The sequence below is a fragment of the Balaenoptera physalus genome, assembly GCF_965194825.1.
Source record: "Balaenoptera physalus genome assembly, chromosome: 11".
Taxonomy (NCBI): Eukaryota; Metazoa; Chordata; class Mammalia; order Artiodactyla; family Balaenopteridae; genus Balaenoptera; species Balaenoptera physalus.
The window spans coordinates 104160833-104177385 of NC_138896.1; the positions used below are offsets into that span (position 1 = coordinate 104160833).

General features: G+C 53.6%; 1 protein-coding gene across 10 annotated transcripts in view; it reads right to left on the reverse strand.

Annotated features, from left to right (window-relative positions):
• The window catches only part of ATP2B2 (ATPase plasma membrane Ca2+ transporting 2), a 354644-nt gene that overhangs the window by 102657 nt on the left and 235434 nt on the right, over nt 1-16553 (reverse strand). For all 10 annotated transcript variants that reach the window (XM_082415648.1, XM_082415644.1, XM_082415652.1 and 7 more), the window contains one exon: nt 10546-11050. In XM_082415648.1, coding sequence (XP_082271774.1) covers nt 10546-10744 — 199 coding nt within the window. In that variant the 5' untranslated portion in view covers nt 10745-11050. The remainder of the gene's footprint in view (nt 1-10545; nt 11051-16553) is intronic.

A 16553-nucleotide genomic window follows, 5' to 3' on the forward strand; every position in this document is an offset into this window, starting at 1 on the left:
TCACCATCCCCGGCTGGGTCCAGCCCTCTCTTTTGGATGCCTGTCCTTCCCTCCTCACCGGCTTTATTTCCTGGGGTATCTCCCCATCCAACCCATACTCACGGTTGCCAGATCAATTGTCCTAGCCGCACTGCTCCTCTGCTCAAGAACCTTCAAGGCCTCCCTCCTGCCTCTTAATTTAAGCCCAAACTTTGTGCCTTAACATTTGGAGTCCTAGTATGGACTCTGGAATTCCACTCATTAGCTGTGTGACCACGGGCAAGTGATTTAATTTCTCTGTGCCTCAGGTTCTTTATTTGTAAAAATGGGGATACTACTAGTGCCTACTCCATAGGGTTGTCAGGAGGATCAAATGAGGTGATGATGTGCGTAAAACTCTTAGAACAGTGTCTGGAGCATCTACAATGCTCAGTTACTCTTAATTATTACCACTACTGCTGTGGTTCCCTCCTTCAAGCCATAACCAAACAGAATGATCGGCTCTTCCTTTTACATAACCTTCTTTGCCTCTGTGCCTTTGTCTACACGTTTCCCTCTACGTGGAGTGTCCTTCTCCACTGCAAACCCTGCCTATCTCTCAGCATCTTGCTCAAATACGGCCTCCTCCATGCAGCCCTCCCAGATCCTCCCATGGGAAGGGCTCACTTCTGCTTCTCAACTCTCTGGCATCTTCTCCAAAGTTATCCTGTAGAAAGAGCCTCTGAGTCTTCTCTGCTCAGAAACGGTCCCTGGGGTCATTTGCTGGGGCCATAGAAATTTCTAGGGGGCCTCCCTTTGGGGTGGAGGCTGACACTGGCAGGTGGGTACGAGGGAACCATCTGCAGAGGCCCTAATTTCCACTGACTATAAATAACTGTGCGTCTGAAACCACAGCAGGGCCGGGATTGTGCCAGGAGGAGTAAGATAATCGCTGTGGGGAGGGGGGGGGGCCTGTATAAGTAACTCACCTGCCCTGTGGGGGCCTCTCGTGTGACAGGCAGGCCTGCAGGGACAGGCGGCCTCAGCTCTCTTGCACTTTGTGGGACCTGGGCTGGGTGGACAACTGAGGTCGCCCTAACGCCAGACACGGTGTAGCCTGTGGTTACCGAGCAGCCTCTCTCCCCCCTCAGCCCACTTGACAGATGAGGAAACTGAGACTCAGGGAGGTGAAGTAACCAGAGACTGGTGTCCAGGGCAGACCTATTGCATGGGAACCCCCCCATGGGTCTTTGGAAGCCCGTGTGGGCAGGACTCTGAAGCCGCCTGGTAGGCAAGCTGGGCGGGGGCTTGGGGCAAGGGGCTGAGGGCACTGCCCCGGCCAGGGCTGGGGTGGGGCCTCAGCTACACCCCAAGGATATGAAGTTATAGTCTTTCAAGGGAAGAGGGATCTGGGGGCTGGCTCTGAGTTAGTCACCCTTTGGCCAGTCTGATGTCTGTACTGCTCTTGGGGGGGCGGTGGTTCCTGAGGACCTGGAGGAGCCCCCGAGACTCCCAGACCTGCCCTCTTCATTGGCGGTGGGGCTTGGAGATGTCTCAGTCAACAGGGGGCAGAGTCAGGTTGGTCCCCACTCGAGGCTTTCCAGCCCCGTGTGTCCTCTAACACAGGTGGGTGGGCCACGCACGAGGCCAGAACGTGGTTAGGGTGGAGTGGCTGCAAGATGAACCTCCCGAGGCCCCACTGTGGGCCAGGCTCTCTGAGTGTTTTCTCATTTAATCCAGAGACCAGTATGGACCCTGGGGGCTGGATATTACCCACTCCATTTTACAGATGCAAAAACCGAGGCACTGAGAATTTATAGAACCTGAGCTCCAACCCAGGCTTTTAGACACTACAGTTCAGTAGCTATCTCTAGTACCAGAGGTTTTCAAATTTTTTTCTTTTCTTTTTAAAAAATTCTTTGTTTTAAAAAAAAAATCTCACCAGATGCTTTACCATGCAAAACAAAACTAAAAAAAAGGAGCTGCTCTGTTACATGGTGGGGCAGAAAGGCCAGAGGCCCCCACTCAGCATCTCCCTGTCCCCTGGGGCACCTCCATGGAACCCCAGGGAACCTAGTATCAGAACCACCTCACCCAAACCTCAGTCTCTCTGCCTTCAGCGAGGTCTTCGGCTCCTCAGCCCCTGAAGCAGAGCTGTACTCACGCCTCGCCCTCATGGAGCTCACGGCCCATTTCACACTCACGCGGACAGCACAGCATAGACAAACAGAAACACAATCACCAGGCTGACAGTCTGCACACACTGCATGAACATACCAGCTAAAACCCAGCCTACAAAAATCAATCCATAGTCCGTGGGCTGGAGTCCTCTGTCCTTTGGGATACATCCTAGGCTCCAGGCACGATGAATCCCTCACTTCTCCCCACGCATGTCCCGGCTCCAACCCCAGGGCCTTTGCTCAGGTGCTCCTCTCATTAAGAACGTGCTCTCTTCCCCATCGCTGTGTGCTCAACTGCTCCCCGCCCTTTGACACCTGGCTCAGAGGAAGTCTCTCCTGACTCTGTCTCCAGTAGGGCAGAGACTGCTCCCTCCTTTGCCCGGAAGCTCACTCCCCCTTGCTGTAGAGTTACTCTTGTCAACAGGAGGCAGTAGATTCAGGGCACGTTCGGCAGCCAGCCTGTCTGGGTACCAGTCCTGGCTGGGTCCCTTGTTAGCGGTGGTGCCCTGAGCCCTGATTTCCTCATCGGAAAGCTGGGATACAAACAGTTTCTGTTTCACAGGGGTTTGTGTGGATTAAATGAGGTGATGCCGCGAAGCCTCAGCAGAAGAGCTGGCCTTCTGTGAGCACTCAGTACGTGTTAATGAGTGTCTGGGGTCACAGCTGAACTGTGTTCACAGCTGTACCTGGTATCACAGCTGGAACTGGGGTCACAGCTGAACCGTGTGTCACAGCTGTACCTGGAATCACAGCTGGAACTGGGGTCACAGCTGAACCGTGTATCACAGCTGTACCTGGAATCACAGCTGGAACTGGGGTCACAGCTGAACCGTGTATCACAGCTGTACCTGGAATCACAGCTGGAACTGGGGTCACAGCTGAACCGTGTATCACAGCTGTACCTGGAATCACAGCTGGAACCGGGGTCACAGCTGGACCGTGTATCACAGCTGTACCTGGTATCACAGCTGGAACCGGGGTCACAGCTGGACCGTGTGTCACAGCTGTACCTGGTATCACAGCTGGAACTGGGGTCACAGCTGAACCATGTATCACAGCTGTACCTGGTATCACAGCTGGAACTGGGGTCACAGCTGGCAGCCCTAGCACAGCTAGACTGGAAAGAGTCTTCAGGGCTGGGGGATTTACAACCCAGCTCTGCACCCCCCTTTCCAGGGAATCTTTAGGGAGCTCTGGAGCAGAAGGGGGTCAGGAAGGGGCTCCTCCGTCCTGGACCAAGAGGGGATGTCCTGGAAGGCTGCCCCGTCCCGGCCTCCCACCTGTCCCATGTTCAGCCACGTCACACAGATACTGCCTGAGGAGCATACGGAATCCAGAGGAACAATGTGGCCCAAGCCTGTGCATAGCAGGTGCACAACACACATTTGTTCAATGCGTGAATGTGCGTCAGCTTACATCTCCGCTCAGTACGACAGAAACAGGGGAAAAACTGGGACAATCTTGAACACCTGTATCCATTGGTTCTGGAAGGTGGGCATTCTTATCATACCATTTACAGATGGGGAAACTGAGGCTCAGAGGGATGGAGTGACTTGCTCAAGGGCCCCAAGGGTAGAGCTGGAACTCAAGTCATTGCTCTTCCCACTCCTTCTCTTTTCTGAGCACACAGTAGGCCCTTAGCATTTAGGGCATATTCATTCTGTAAAGCAAAGGTGCCTTCAGAGTAAAAATCAGGGCCATCTTCCTCCCTAAGCCTTGGTTTCTTGCACACAGGGCTGCTGTGAGGCCCATATAAGGAAGGACCTGGCCCTGATAAGTTTGCTCACAGTCAATTACAGCCACTAGGTGGCTTTGGGATGCAGACTTTTTGGATGGTGGGTCCGCCTAGTGAGAGGCCTACCTGAAATGCTCCCCCCACCCCATATCCTCCACGCCCCCTCTGGGTGCCTGATGACGAAGCACTGGCCAAGCCAAGCAGCATCGGTCAAGGAAGGTGCGGTCCCTCTGGTCCTGCTGGAACCCCCCAGGAGCCCCCTGTCAGTGGCAGGTCAGGCCCTTTCTCTAACTGTTCTGCATTCTCCCCAGGCCTGCAGAACCGTTTGCCCAGCATAGACGCCGCTGCCCCAGCCTGGGAAGATGGAGAGCACGTATCAATCAACACGTGGGTTTATTTTATTGATGATTCACAAAGATGTGCGGGTGGCATTCTGGAAAGCATCTACACGTGATTCATCGGACTTTCGCAGAAAGCTGTGTTTCTAAGGGATTTATTTTTCCCAGTGGCGCTGGGGGTTGGGGAGGGAATATAAGCATTGCAAATCAAATACAGCGCTCATTTTTTGAAACCCATAGACTCACACGTGTTGCTTAAGCCCATTATCTGCCCTGATAAGCTGCCTCTTTCTTCTCCACTAATTTAAACCCAACCTGTCCCTTCAAGTCACCCAGAGTCCCCAGCTGACACTGAGACAGCACCTGCCATGTGCCATGCACTCAGCACTTGACACGTGTTACTCTGATCCTCACAGTGACCCTGTGAAAAAGGTACTGTCGTAATCTCATGGCACAGATGAGGAAACTGAGGCACAGAGAGGTTAGATAACTGGCCCAATGTTCCACAGCTGGATAAGAATGGAGCCAGGACTTGACCATGACACAGAGTTGGCCCCTTCACTGGTGGGACACTAGTCGTAGACCCCCGTCCACCCGGACGGACCCAGCTTCTGCCTGCTTCCCTGGTGTAATTATTAACAGTGTCATTACGATCACTCCAGATTTGGTGCTCCTGAATCCTGCCTCCTCAATTGTCTCCTTTCTCCCCATCCTCAAGGGCATGCAGCATGCCTGCTCTTCCTCCATACCTCTCCCGCACACAGTAGGACCACACCCCTCTGGGGTGAGCACATGACCTGGTCTGGCCTATCAGCCTATTCCATCCTCTGGCCACAGGGATTAGTTCAAGAGTGGCTCCAGGTGACCCAGTAGGGGGGAAACCCTGAGAAAGAGGTGCCTTTGTCTGCTGGGGGCCTCACGGGGTGAAGGCCTGCCCGAGAATGAAGCCAATACAGAGGACAGTGGAGGTGGAAGAGAGCAGGAGAGGGATGGACAAAGCCCTCCTCAGCACTGGCGGCCCTGGATCCAGCCATGCCCTGAGGCCAGAACAATCCCTGGACTTCTCAGTTGCACAAGCCAGAAAATCCCCTTTTTGCATAAGCCAGTTTGAGATGGGTTTCTATCAAATAGAATCCTAATAGATAGAAATACTCAGTAAATACTGGAAGATGATGATTGTTTGGTAGAAAACCTTCAAAGCACTTTCAACTCACTATCTCCAAACGGCAGAGAGTGAAGTAGCACAATTCCCATTCTACAGATGAGAAAGCTGAAGTTATCAGTCTAAATATCTTGCCTGAGGTCATGAACCTACTTAGTGACAGAGGCAAGGCTGGAAAGCCTCCCCAGGCTTCACGCCTGGCCCTCCTCCACCCCTGCATGTATTTGAGAAGGTGGTTGGTTACCTCAGCCTCTTAAATACTTGGAGGAGCTTTGCTCCTCCAGGCCTCGCACCTGACATCATCCTGGGCTGCTTCACATGAAGACGGGGGTGGGGAGGGGCTGGTGGGGGGAGGCGTCCTCCCTCATCTCTGGCCAGGTATGAATTCCCTGCGTGGACCCTGTGTCTGAGTGGCCCCCCGGCTCCACCCTGCCTGCGACACTGCTACAGCTGTGTCTGCCTTACTTTCCCTGTTGACCTCTCAGGGCTCCAGAGATACCTGGGGAGACGGAGCACACGGGGAAATAGAGCGTCACAGTGACAAACAGGAGACCCCCTTCGCTGCCTTTGTGCCCCTCCCCCCTGCCCCGTGCCTGCGCAATGGTGGCTCTGCGCAATGTGGGCCCTGCCAGGTCTGAGGGGTGTCTCGTTCATCATCGTGTTCATGCCACATGGGGTACCATCTCCCACGATCTGCTCTCCTGTCCTCCCTCAGCCCCTCGCTCTCCCCGACTTGGGCAGGCCATAGGATTCATACAAAATTAACTGGAGGTTCCATTTCACAACACTCCGATGTATCCGGTTCCCACCTTACCCTGCGGCTGCCCTGTCTTCTTTGTCCCCTTTCTCCCCCACCATGAAATATGCAATGCAGGGAGCGCCCAGCAGGGCCTCTTGAGCTGCCCCTGCTGACAGCCGGTGGTGCAGGGTCAGGAGTGAAGGACGAGAGCCATGCATGCCGAGTGAGTGGCTCAGGGCACTGCCACTCCGGGCTCCCGGGAACCGAAGCTAAGTGTTCTCTGGGTGACGCAGGGTATCCTGTGTCCTGTCCCCAGGCTGCAGCCTTCCATACTACACAGAGAGGGGCACTGAGCACCCGCACCTCTTCTTTCTCCCTCCCTTCCTTCATTCTGCTGATGCTTTTTGAGTCCCAGGCACTGCAGCAGGTGCTGGGACACAGTGGAGAATGACAATCAGCTCCTGCCTCAGGGCTCACAGGCCACCCCAACACCCACTACCCATCTTTCCAGACAATGCGAAGCCACCTCCTCTGGGAAGCCTCCTCTGATAGCACATTGACCCTTCGTTGGGCACCATCTTATTTAATTGCCTAATTTTTGTACAGGGATGGGGCCAGAGCATGATTTTTTTTTAAAAAGAGATACTTGGGTATAATAATAACAATGATAACAAACATCATTTCGTAAGTGTCTAGGGACTGCCACACAGTGCTAAGCCCTTCATGTGGATGACCTGATTTGTTTCTCACATCATCCTGTGAGGTAGGTAGTGTTATTATGCCCATTTTACAGATAAGACAACTGAGGCTCAGAGAGGATTCACTGAACTCTCCTAGTGTCCCTTGAAGACTAAGCCAGTCAGGATTCAAACCTGGGTCTCAGGGGCTCTACTGTCCTAGGCTGGACAGGTGTGAAAAGAAGGGAGCACTGGAGGGCACGAAGGGAGGGGCATTACCAGGATGGAAGAGAACCAGCAGTGGGAGAGGAAAGCAATGGCACTCAATGGCCCAGTGAAATATCCAACACTGCCAGACCATGGGCGCTGAGCTCATGGCCTGTGTGGGCAGCAGGTGGTGCCCCGGGTGGGAGTTGATTTCTACGGCTTCAGATCCCCTCTATCACTTGCAGAGATCTTTTTGCCTAAAATTAGCTGGATGTGAACAGGAAGGCTAAGTTATGCGTGGCCTGGAGCAGTTTCCGGGAGTGTGACTCAGAGGCTGCTCCCTGCTGACATCAGCAGACTAGGGCAGGGGGTGTCGGGAATGGCCAACCTGGGACCCTGGGACAGGTTGGAGCTGGGACACCTCCAGACCACAGGGCTTTGAAGTTGGGGGCTGGGGCTGGAGGCCAAGCATTTCTCTGAGTCAGAAGAGGGCTAAACAGGGCAGGACAAATGCTGAGCATGAGAGGGAAAACGAAAAGTGCCCTGGTGGCTCCACCCTCCTCAGACCCTTGGCAGACAGAGGGCACCTTCGCAGGACTGTTCCTAGGTACATGCGCGTGGCTGGGGGCTGAGGGCACACCTGGCTGTGGTGTCTGACACAGCTGTGTTCGAAGTCTGCGCTGATGTGAGCCATGGTGGTGACCTTGAGCCCTCATGCTTCCCATCTGTAAAATGGGTAACACCACCTGCTTCCAGGAATGTGGGTGATAAGGATGCAGAACAGCCTAGTAAAACGTGTAGCACCAGCTCGGACTCTGGCCAGTGTCCCAGAAGAGTCAGATTCCACCGTTTCCGGAGAACGTGACTGCTTCTTCCAGAGTAGTGATAATCATATTGGAAACAACAAAAGCTGATGTTGATTGAGGACTTCTATGCCGGGAACTTCGCCTGATCTCACTCAATATTCAAAACCCATGTTACTGATGGGGAAATGTTTAGTCTCTGGGGCTGAATCCTAACACACAGTGCTGTTCATGTGCCTGGTAGGCGGGGTACTAAGCTACTTCACTTTAGCCTCACCACAACCCTATGAGGTAGTCACTATTATTATCCCATTTTTCGGATGAGGAAACTAAGGCACAGAGAGGCTGAGTAACTTGCCGAGAATCACACAGCTGTTAAATGATACAGCTGGGATTTGAACCCAAGTTGTCCAAGTCCAAGTCCAAGAGTAGCATTACGCTCCTCTGTCCTTCTCCAAACCTCTTTCAGCTCCATCTGCACCCTGGGAAATCCTTCAGGGGATCAATGCAGCAGGGGCTCTGGTTTATCCTACTATGGGCTTTCCTCCTTCTCAGGGACCTTTCCCATGAGAGATCTCACTTGATGCTCATGAAATATTAGAAAACCAAGGCCCAGAGAGGTCAGACAAAAGCCTCAAAGGCACACAGCTGACAGGCAACAGAGCAACAGTCAGAGCTGTCATTATCGTTTCCAATTTACAGATGAGAAAACAAAGACTCCTTTATTTTTCTTTTCATGTAACTTCTTGCAGCACGTCAGCAGTCTGGGGAATTCTATCTAAGAAATGTCGCTCTGTGCCACATCACATGCTTTCCTTTCTCTTCCCTCCATAGCCAAGTTCAAACACCTCCTCCTCCAGGTAGCCTTCCCTAACCTCCACTGCCCACCCATCTCATTTCTCCTCGATCCCTGGGGTCCTTGCTGCACTTGGTCTGGATTATCTGCTGTTCTGGCTGCTCAGCCGTCTGAGAGCTGCTCTCTGTGGGCTGGGGACTCAGTGGCCACATCTCAGGGTTTTATGGGTCAGTTATCCACCCTCCTCTGTGCCAGGCGCCAGGCTGGGTGCTGGATGTTCAGAGAGGAGCAGGACAGGATTCCTGCCCTCAGGTGCACACCTGTTGTCCCCAGTGCTGGAGCGTGGCCATGAGCCACTCGATTTCCCAGGTCCCCGAGCCTGTCAGGTGGGAGGGGAGGGCGGATTTCTTAACCTGGGGTCCAGGGCCTGGCTTTGAGGGGCTCTGCAAACACGCTGGTAGCGTGGACCACACTGTTGCACACAGTTGACTATTTTTCTGCAGGGAGAGGCCATAGCTTCCATCAGGTTCTCCACAGAGTCTGGGGTCCAGAGACACTTAAGAATTCCTGACTCAAGAGAATCTCCTGGTCCCATTCAAAAGGCAAAGACCATTGGGACAACCCTGCCTCCTAGCAGGTCAGGTGTGCCAAACTGATGGTGGAGGTGAGCATGGGCCATTATGGCACAGATTGGTGTTCACATGAGGCCGGGGCCCAGGAGCCCCCCAGGCTGAGCCCACTCCCATCTCAGGGCCACACGTGGCTGTTCTCAAGCCCTGAGCTAGAATCACGCAGGGAAGAAACGACGCTTCCCCTATTTCCACCCTCCCAGCCAAAACAAAACCAAACAATATCAAAAAAGAAAAAGGTGTTTCTAAACTTCTGCCCAGACTCAGCAAGGTGGGCAAAACATCAGAGACAGCAGCGAATGTGGGAAGAAGGACCAGTCTTAGCTTTTCCTCCTGACCCAAGAGAAGAGGGCCCCAGACGAAGAGGGACGCTGACCCCTGGCGCCGCAGGGCACAGTGGGTGCCGGCACAGCAATGGACTGTCTGGCCCTGGCTGAGCAGCTAGGTCCACAGGCAGCCTCTGCAGGAAATGCATTTCAGGGTTAGTGCCCAGCAGTGCCCAGGGCATGGGGGCTGGAGTTAGGAGATGGAGTAGGAGGGACCTCTAGCCAAAGGTTTCTTGTCTGTCAGTGGGGATGAGACTTCAAATGCTGCCTGCCTCCCAGGCTGTGGTCTATGCCTGGTGGATGGCTGCCACATATTGAGCACCTACTGTATGCTCGGCCTTCCACTAGGCACTGTGAGGTAGGTACTGGCCCCATTCTCCAGAGGAAGAAACTGAGGCTCAGTGCAGCTTCTTTGCACAAAGTTGCAGGACTGGGAGTGCCAGGGCAGAGTACCTCACACCTCTGCTTTTGGGGTTTATTTAGGGAACTTTTCTACTTCCCGGTGAGGGGAAGGTAACTAACTGTGGGGATGGAACCCAAACTCTGAGCTCTGGTGCCCAAGCTGGGCTGGTGCCTTTCCTCTCCGCCTTGTGGCAGATGACATGGCTTTGGTCCCCTCCAGAAAGCTGAAACCTTCCCTGTCTGGAGATCGCAGGCCTGCTCATTTTGGCAGTTGTAAGAAAGCCCCATGCCCATCTCCAGGGCAAGACACACAAGGGCATCTGTCACCTTTCCCGTGACAGCCCATCTTCCTGCCTGCCCTGTCTTCCCAGCAGCTCCACGGCTGCCCCAGAGACCTAGGGATCCCCAGTCAGAGTCTGGATTTGGATGAGTCGGACATGACCCAGCCCAGCAGCAGGGGCTGGGGAGCTGGAATTGAATCATTGGTTCCATGCTCAAGCCCAGACGAGGGGGTTCCTGGGGCCTGGGTAAGGGAGCCCAGGGTCTGACTGAGTCCCGAATTCAAACCCCGTGTTTGAGCCTTGTGCACCTACCTTCGACAGGTGAGGTTTTGAGGCGCCGGCAGATGGTGTCAGTGTCCCCGTAGGTTTCCTTGATCTTGACCACGGCCTCGGTGCCCCGCAGCTCCATGAGGGAGCGCAGCTCCTCCATCGTGCACCCAAACTCGCCCCCATGGCTCGACTCATTTCTTTGGTTTTTGGAGTAAAAGTCACTGTTGGTCATGTCACCCATGTCTGCCGCAGTCCCCGCTCGGGGTGGGCCCGAGGGTCAGTGCTGGACAGGAGGCGGCCAGGCGATGGCTCCGCGTGGCTGTCCGCAGCACAACCTCACTGGACGGCTGTGGCTCCTGGCAGCTGACTCCAGGGGGCAGCCGAGGTGGGCTGGCGACAGCGGCGGTGGGCTCTGAGGGGCGTCCCCGGGCGTGGGGCAAGGTCCAGGGGCCGGAGGGGCTCAGGGCTGTAGACCCAGGAGTCTCCATTCAGCGGGGCCCATGCTGCTCCCTGGAGCTGGCATCTACATGGTCAGGGGCGGTGGCTCCTGCAGGGGCAAGCAGAGGGTGGTGACAGGGGTCAGGCACTGGAGGCCGCATGCGACAGGTACCCAGGAAGGCCCGGCTTGCAGGTGCTACACACACGCCCCCCCACCCCAAATAACACCCACCGCACATACGCATACCTGGACGTGGATGTTCGTACAATACCCCATCGCGCACTGGCACACACTGCAAATCCAAACGTACTGACACCCACTAGGCCCTCCATGCTACACCACCCCCCCGGCATAGCCTGATGCACCCTCATAACACATGCTAACCCCCTAACTGTCCACCATGGACACAATGACTTCGCGATACGAACCCCGGTGTACACACACCCTGTGACATGCCGCTCGGGGTGCAACACCCCACCTGCCTACTTTTAGGGCCCACCCACTGCCATACACACTCACCAACACAGGGCCCCCCTTCACACACATGCTGGCGGACACCCCTCCCCACCATGCACACTGTCACACGTAGTCACATTTACAGGCGTCATCTTAACATCCCCACCTCCTCCCCTCAAAAATACCAGTGTTCACAACCCTGTGTACGCGCATGCCATGCCCACACAATCAGGGGCCGAACCCCCTGCCCCCAAGTAACAGCTCCCAGACCCCCCAGCGTGGATGCCTCCCCTGTCCACGCCTCCTGTATCTGCCGAAACGCACTGCTCTCCCCACTCGAGTCTCATGGGCGTGGGGATGGGAGAAAGCAACCCGCCTGCACCCGCAACCCACAGCTACACTGATCAAGTGCCTCGGCCTCGCCAGAGGGTCCGTCTCATGCATATTCACCAGGATGTCCCTGTGGGCCCCAGAATGAGCCGGGGTCCACAGAACCCTCACCTTGGGGCCCCAGAGTCTGGAACCACGGACAGCGGCTGCCACGTCCCTTGGGGAGCCCAGGAGGAGGAGGGAGCACCGGCTACTCCCTGCCCGCCTGGCCACCCTTGCCGGAGTGTGGCATCTGTGGAGCTGCCAGGAGAGAACCCAATCCACCCAGATACCCAACACCGGTGGCCAAGGCCCCGGCAAGCGTTGGGTGACAAAGGGCCTCTGCTGAGCTCGGCTGGGTCTGGCACAGGGACTGGCCCCGCCCAGCAGCCGCGGAAAGCTGGCCGTCCTAGGCCCAGAACAGTGAGGGGGAAGAGGTGGGGGCAGGAAGGTGGGACTGAGCCCCACCCCAGCCTCAGCTCCTCCCTCGTGCCCCCCTCCCCTGCCCCATCTCTTTCCTTCACAATCCTTTCCCCTTGCACAGAGTTTTAGAGCTGGAGGTAATTTAGGGTTAATCTCATTTTCCCAGTGAGGAACCTGAAGCTCAGAGAGGGAAAGGAACTTGTCCAGAGACACACAGAGCAAGAGTGGACGGAGCCCAGAGATGGGCTGGGATCTCCTGACTGCCAGCCCATTGCTCTTTCCCCTCCCACTAGGGGGCGCTCCCTCCTCTCTCTCGGAAGACCAACACAGGATCCTAAATCACAGCAATCTGGGTTCAAATCCGAGCTCTCCTGAATCCTGGCTGTGGGATCCTGGGCAAGTCCCTTCACTTTTCCGAGGCTCAGTTTCTTCATCTGTAAAATAAGTCATTCTCCCCCGTCCCCCTGCTACTTCCCAGTTTACTGGGAACTAATTGTGAACCATGTTCAAATCCAGTGAGTTTCCACCCGGGGTACAGGGCTTCCCAGCCTGGATCAGGGGGTGCTGGAGCCACAGGAGAAGCCTGTCATACCTCACAGGAGGGCGCTTTCACTCAAGGATGCAATAGGAAGCCTTATTTTCACACTAGGACCAACTGGTATCTTACGGAGTAGAACTTGAAATGGGCCTGATGCCTTAAGTAGAGACACGAGACACCAAAGAAAGCGTGTGCTTGGGATTCCCACCCGCAGTCCTGCAGGAACACTCGGGGGTCCTTGGCCATCCGGGCATGCACCACCACCATAACCCGTGAGTTCTGACCCCAACGGTATATCCTCGAGAGGAGCAGGTGAGGCAGGAACCAAGCAGGACTGTGTGTAGAGATGCTGGTGGAGGTTAACCGGAGGGGCTCTAGAAGACACAGCCTCTGGGTTCAAGTTCTGCCACCTCTCAACAGACTGGGAGGCCAATTAACTTTAGTTTCATTACCTTAAAAAAAGGGAGGGGGAGTAATAGTATCTACCTCATAGGTATTATGAGGCTTAAGTGAATTATTTCATGCAAAATACTAAGAACTGAGCCAAGCGCATGGTAAGCACTAATTATTGTGATTATTACCAATCCATACAACCACATTATGAGACAGGTAGTCTTGTTATTCCCTAGAACATATGAGGAAACTGAGGCCAAGAGAGGGGAAGTCACTTGCCCAAGGTCACAGAGTTAGCGAGTGGCAGAGCTGGGATTTGAACGCAGGCAGTCTGGACCTAGAGACATACTCTTCATCAGGATGCTTTGCTGCCTTCCCTGGTGCATCTCCCTCATGGGGTTCTTACAATGCTTAAATGAAGTGCCGTATGTGAATGAAAGTGCTTTGCAAAAACCACAAGGGACTCTCTAACCCCGAGGTGCTGTTTTCTGTCTCTCTTCCTGCTACCTGCGGCGTGTCTTACAGGCACTGATAATTACACCTCTGACAGCACGAGCTATGAGAACCGTTAGCAGTAATTATATCTGTGATGACAACAGTAGGGATGAGTTAATGGGCTACTGGTGATTTTAATGACTATTGTGTTAAGATGAACAATGATCTTCAGCCAACTATCCATCCATCTCCCCATATGTTCATCCATCCATTCATCCAACCAACCATTCATTAATTGTGCTGTGTGCACCTACTTTGTGCTGACAAGGGGGAAGAGAGACAATTAAATGAGTGACCTCCATAATATGATGGGTTTGCCATGACAGGGAGTCCCAGGTGCTGTGCATGTCCAGAGCAGGAAGATGTGACCTGGCCCAGGGTATCAGAGAAGATTTTTCCTTTTAACATGAGTAGGGAATTTTCTTCCCCTGCAGGAAAATGGGCTGTGTGACTTTGGAGAAGTCACCTAACCTTTCTGGGCCCCATCTGCCCGGTGAGGTTGACCCATCTGTCTTACAGGCTGCTGTAAGGATTGAATGAGGCCCTTACGTGTGGGTCTCTGTGTGGCTCCTGGCCTGGAGCAGATACTCTACAGTGCTGGCTTCTGCACCTCCCCCAACCTCCCTCCTACCTACGCACCCAGTTATTAGCAAGTGCACCTCCCTCGAGGCTGAGATGAGGTTCATTTGCAGCCAGCTCTCAATACCACACTGACAGTCACCCCTGTCCTAATTAATGGGCACACAGGCTGCTATGGACTGAATGTGTCCCCCTGCCCCAAATTCATATGTTGAAGCCCTAATCCCCAGTGTGATGATATTTGGAGGTGGGGCCTTTGGGAGGTAATTAGGACATGAGGGTGGAAGCCTCACAAATGGGATTAGTCTTCTTATAAAAAAGAGACATGAGAGAGATGATCTTTCTTGGTCGTGTGAGGACAGTGAGAAGATGGCCATCTGTAATCCAGGAAGTGGGTTCTCACCAGGAACTGAATCTGCTGGTACCTTGATCTTGGACTTCCCAACCTCCAGCACTATGAAAAATAAATTTCTGTTGTTTAAGCCACACAGCCTATGGTATTCTGTTATAGCAACCCGAGCTAAGACATGTGCCTGGGCAGGGCAGATGTCTGGGCAGCCAGTCCTGGGCCCAGAGAGGTTGAGCAACATAACTAGGGGTCACACAGCCAACTGGGGTCACAGCCCACTGAAAAGCCCCTCCCTGTTTTCCAAGCTCCTGCTGTGTGACCTTGACCAAGTCCCTTTCCTCCCTGGGCCTCAGTTTCCCATGTGGAAACTGAAGAGATTGGACTAGTGTTCTCTGGGGTCCCTTCAGGCTCTGATGCGCCAGCCCCTTCAGAATCCAGAATGAATGTTCTGACAATATTGGGTTTATGCATTTCGGTTTCATCTTATTAGCATTTAAATGACTCTGTATTGTTACATTTCAGTGACTCAAGAATAGGTTAGGGGCACTTTAATAAAAAGTCTTTGCCAGGAGAGAATCTGGCAGAGGAAGGAGCAATGGATTTTTTTTTTTTTTGGAGTTAATTTAACAAAGAAGAAATCTATCTTTCGAAGGAAGGTTTTTAAAAAAACACCCCAAAACCTAAACCATCAGCTTTTCAAATCCTAATTGAAGGATGGGACACCGCAAATGAATTACGTGCTAAAAATAATTTTCCGATGCCGAATCCTTCTGTTTTCAGACGTGCTGAATTTAAATGCCATCTTAATACGTATTTATAAAGTCACCTTTTACTTTGAATCGGCCCTGGCACCGGTGACAGATGTGGGGACACAGGCCCCGTCTGGAGATCCCTGATGACGAGGCCTGATGCTGCCATTTGGTAGTTTTGTGATGGGGGTGGAGTTGGGGGGGCAAGGTCTTAGCCCCTCCCTGGGCCTCCATTCCCTCTTCCCCGAACGCCTCCCTCGCGCACAGGGCTTTGCGAGGACTACCTGAGTTAGAGCTTAGAGCAGTTCCTGACATAGCGTAAGACTTGTTCAACAGGGGCTGTTCTTCTGATGGTAACTTAACTCGCCCCTTCCCTCTGCTCTCAGCTCACCCAGACTGTCCCCCACGCTACTGTCCTGAACACGGGGCTCAGGCCAACCGTGCCATCCCCACAAGGCTCCCAGCACCGCTTGGAAGGCTGGGGAGGGTCCCAGTTTGTAGGCACAGCTTACAGAGCTAGCCTCTCCTCTGCTCTGGTCCTGACTGAGTAATCCCCACAGGCAGGACATTTTCTTTCCTCTCCTGGATGCAAATTCTGGCCTTTCTGTGGTCCCCACCCTGCCCCGCCCCAGCTGAGGGGACCCTCCTCGGTGCTGACCGGGGAAACGGGTGACCTCATCCAGGCAGCTGGGGGCAGAGGGACAACTGCTCTTCCCTCAGCCTCACTGGGAGAGTCAAAGGGTTGTAGCCATTGTCTTAGCTGCCCTTCTCTGGGGGAGGGAATGTTCCGTGTGTGTGTGTGTGTGTGTGTGTGTGTGTGTGTGTGTGTGTCAGAGGGTACCTGTGGTGTGTCAGCAGATGTGTACTGACTCTGGGCGATCCTGAAAGACAAGATGTGCTGTGCAGGTCTACGGGAGTACGTCAGGATGAGTGAGTATCTGTGAGTGTGTGTGAGCCAGAGATGTGTGTGCCCATGCCCGCCTCTGAGTGTGCAAGCCCCATGATCTGTGTGTGTGCATGCATGTGTGTACATCAAAGCTGACAATGACAGTCTCGGCTTTGAATTCTCACAGTCAAGGAGAGAGAACAGGGAAAGAGGAAGGGAACTGAAAATGAATACCTCAGAGGCGAGTTTAGTGCTATTTTTAGAAAACTCCTATCCTGTTAACCAGAAAAAGAAAATCTAAAAAAAAAAAATATATATATATATATATATATATATATATATATATATATATATATATATATATATATCCCACA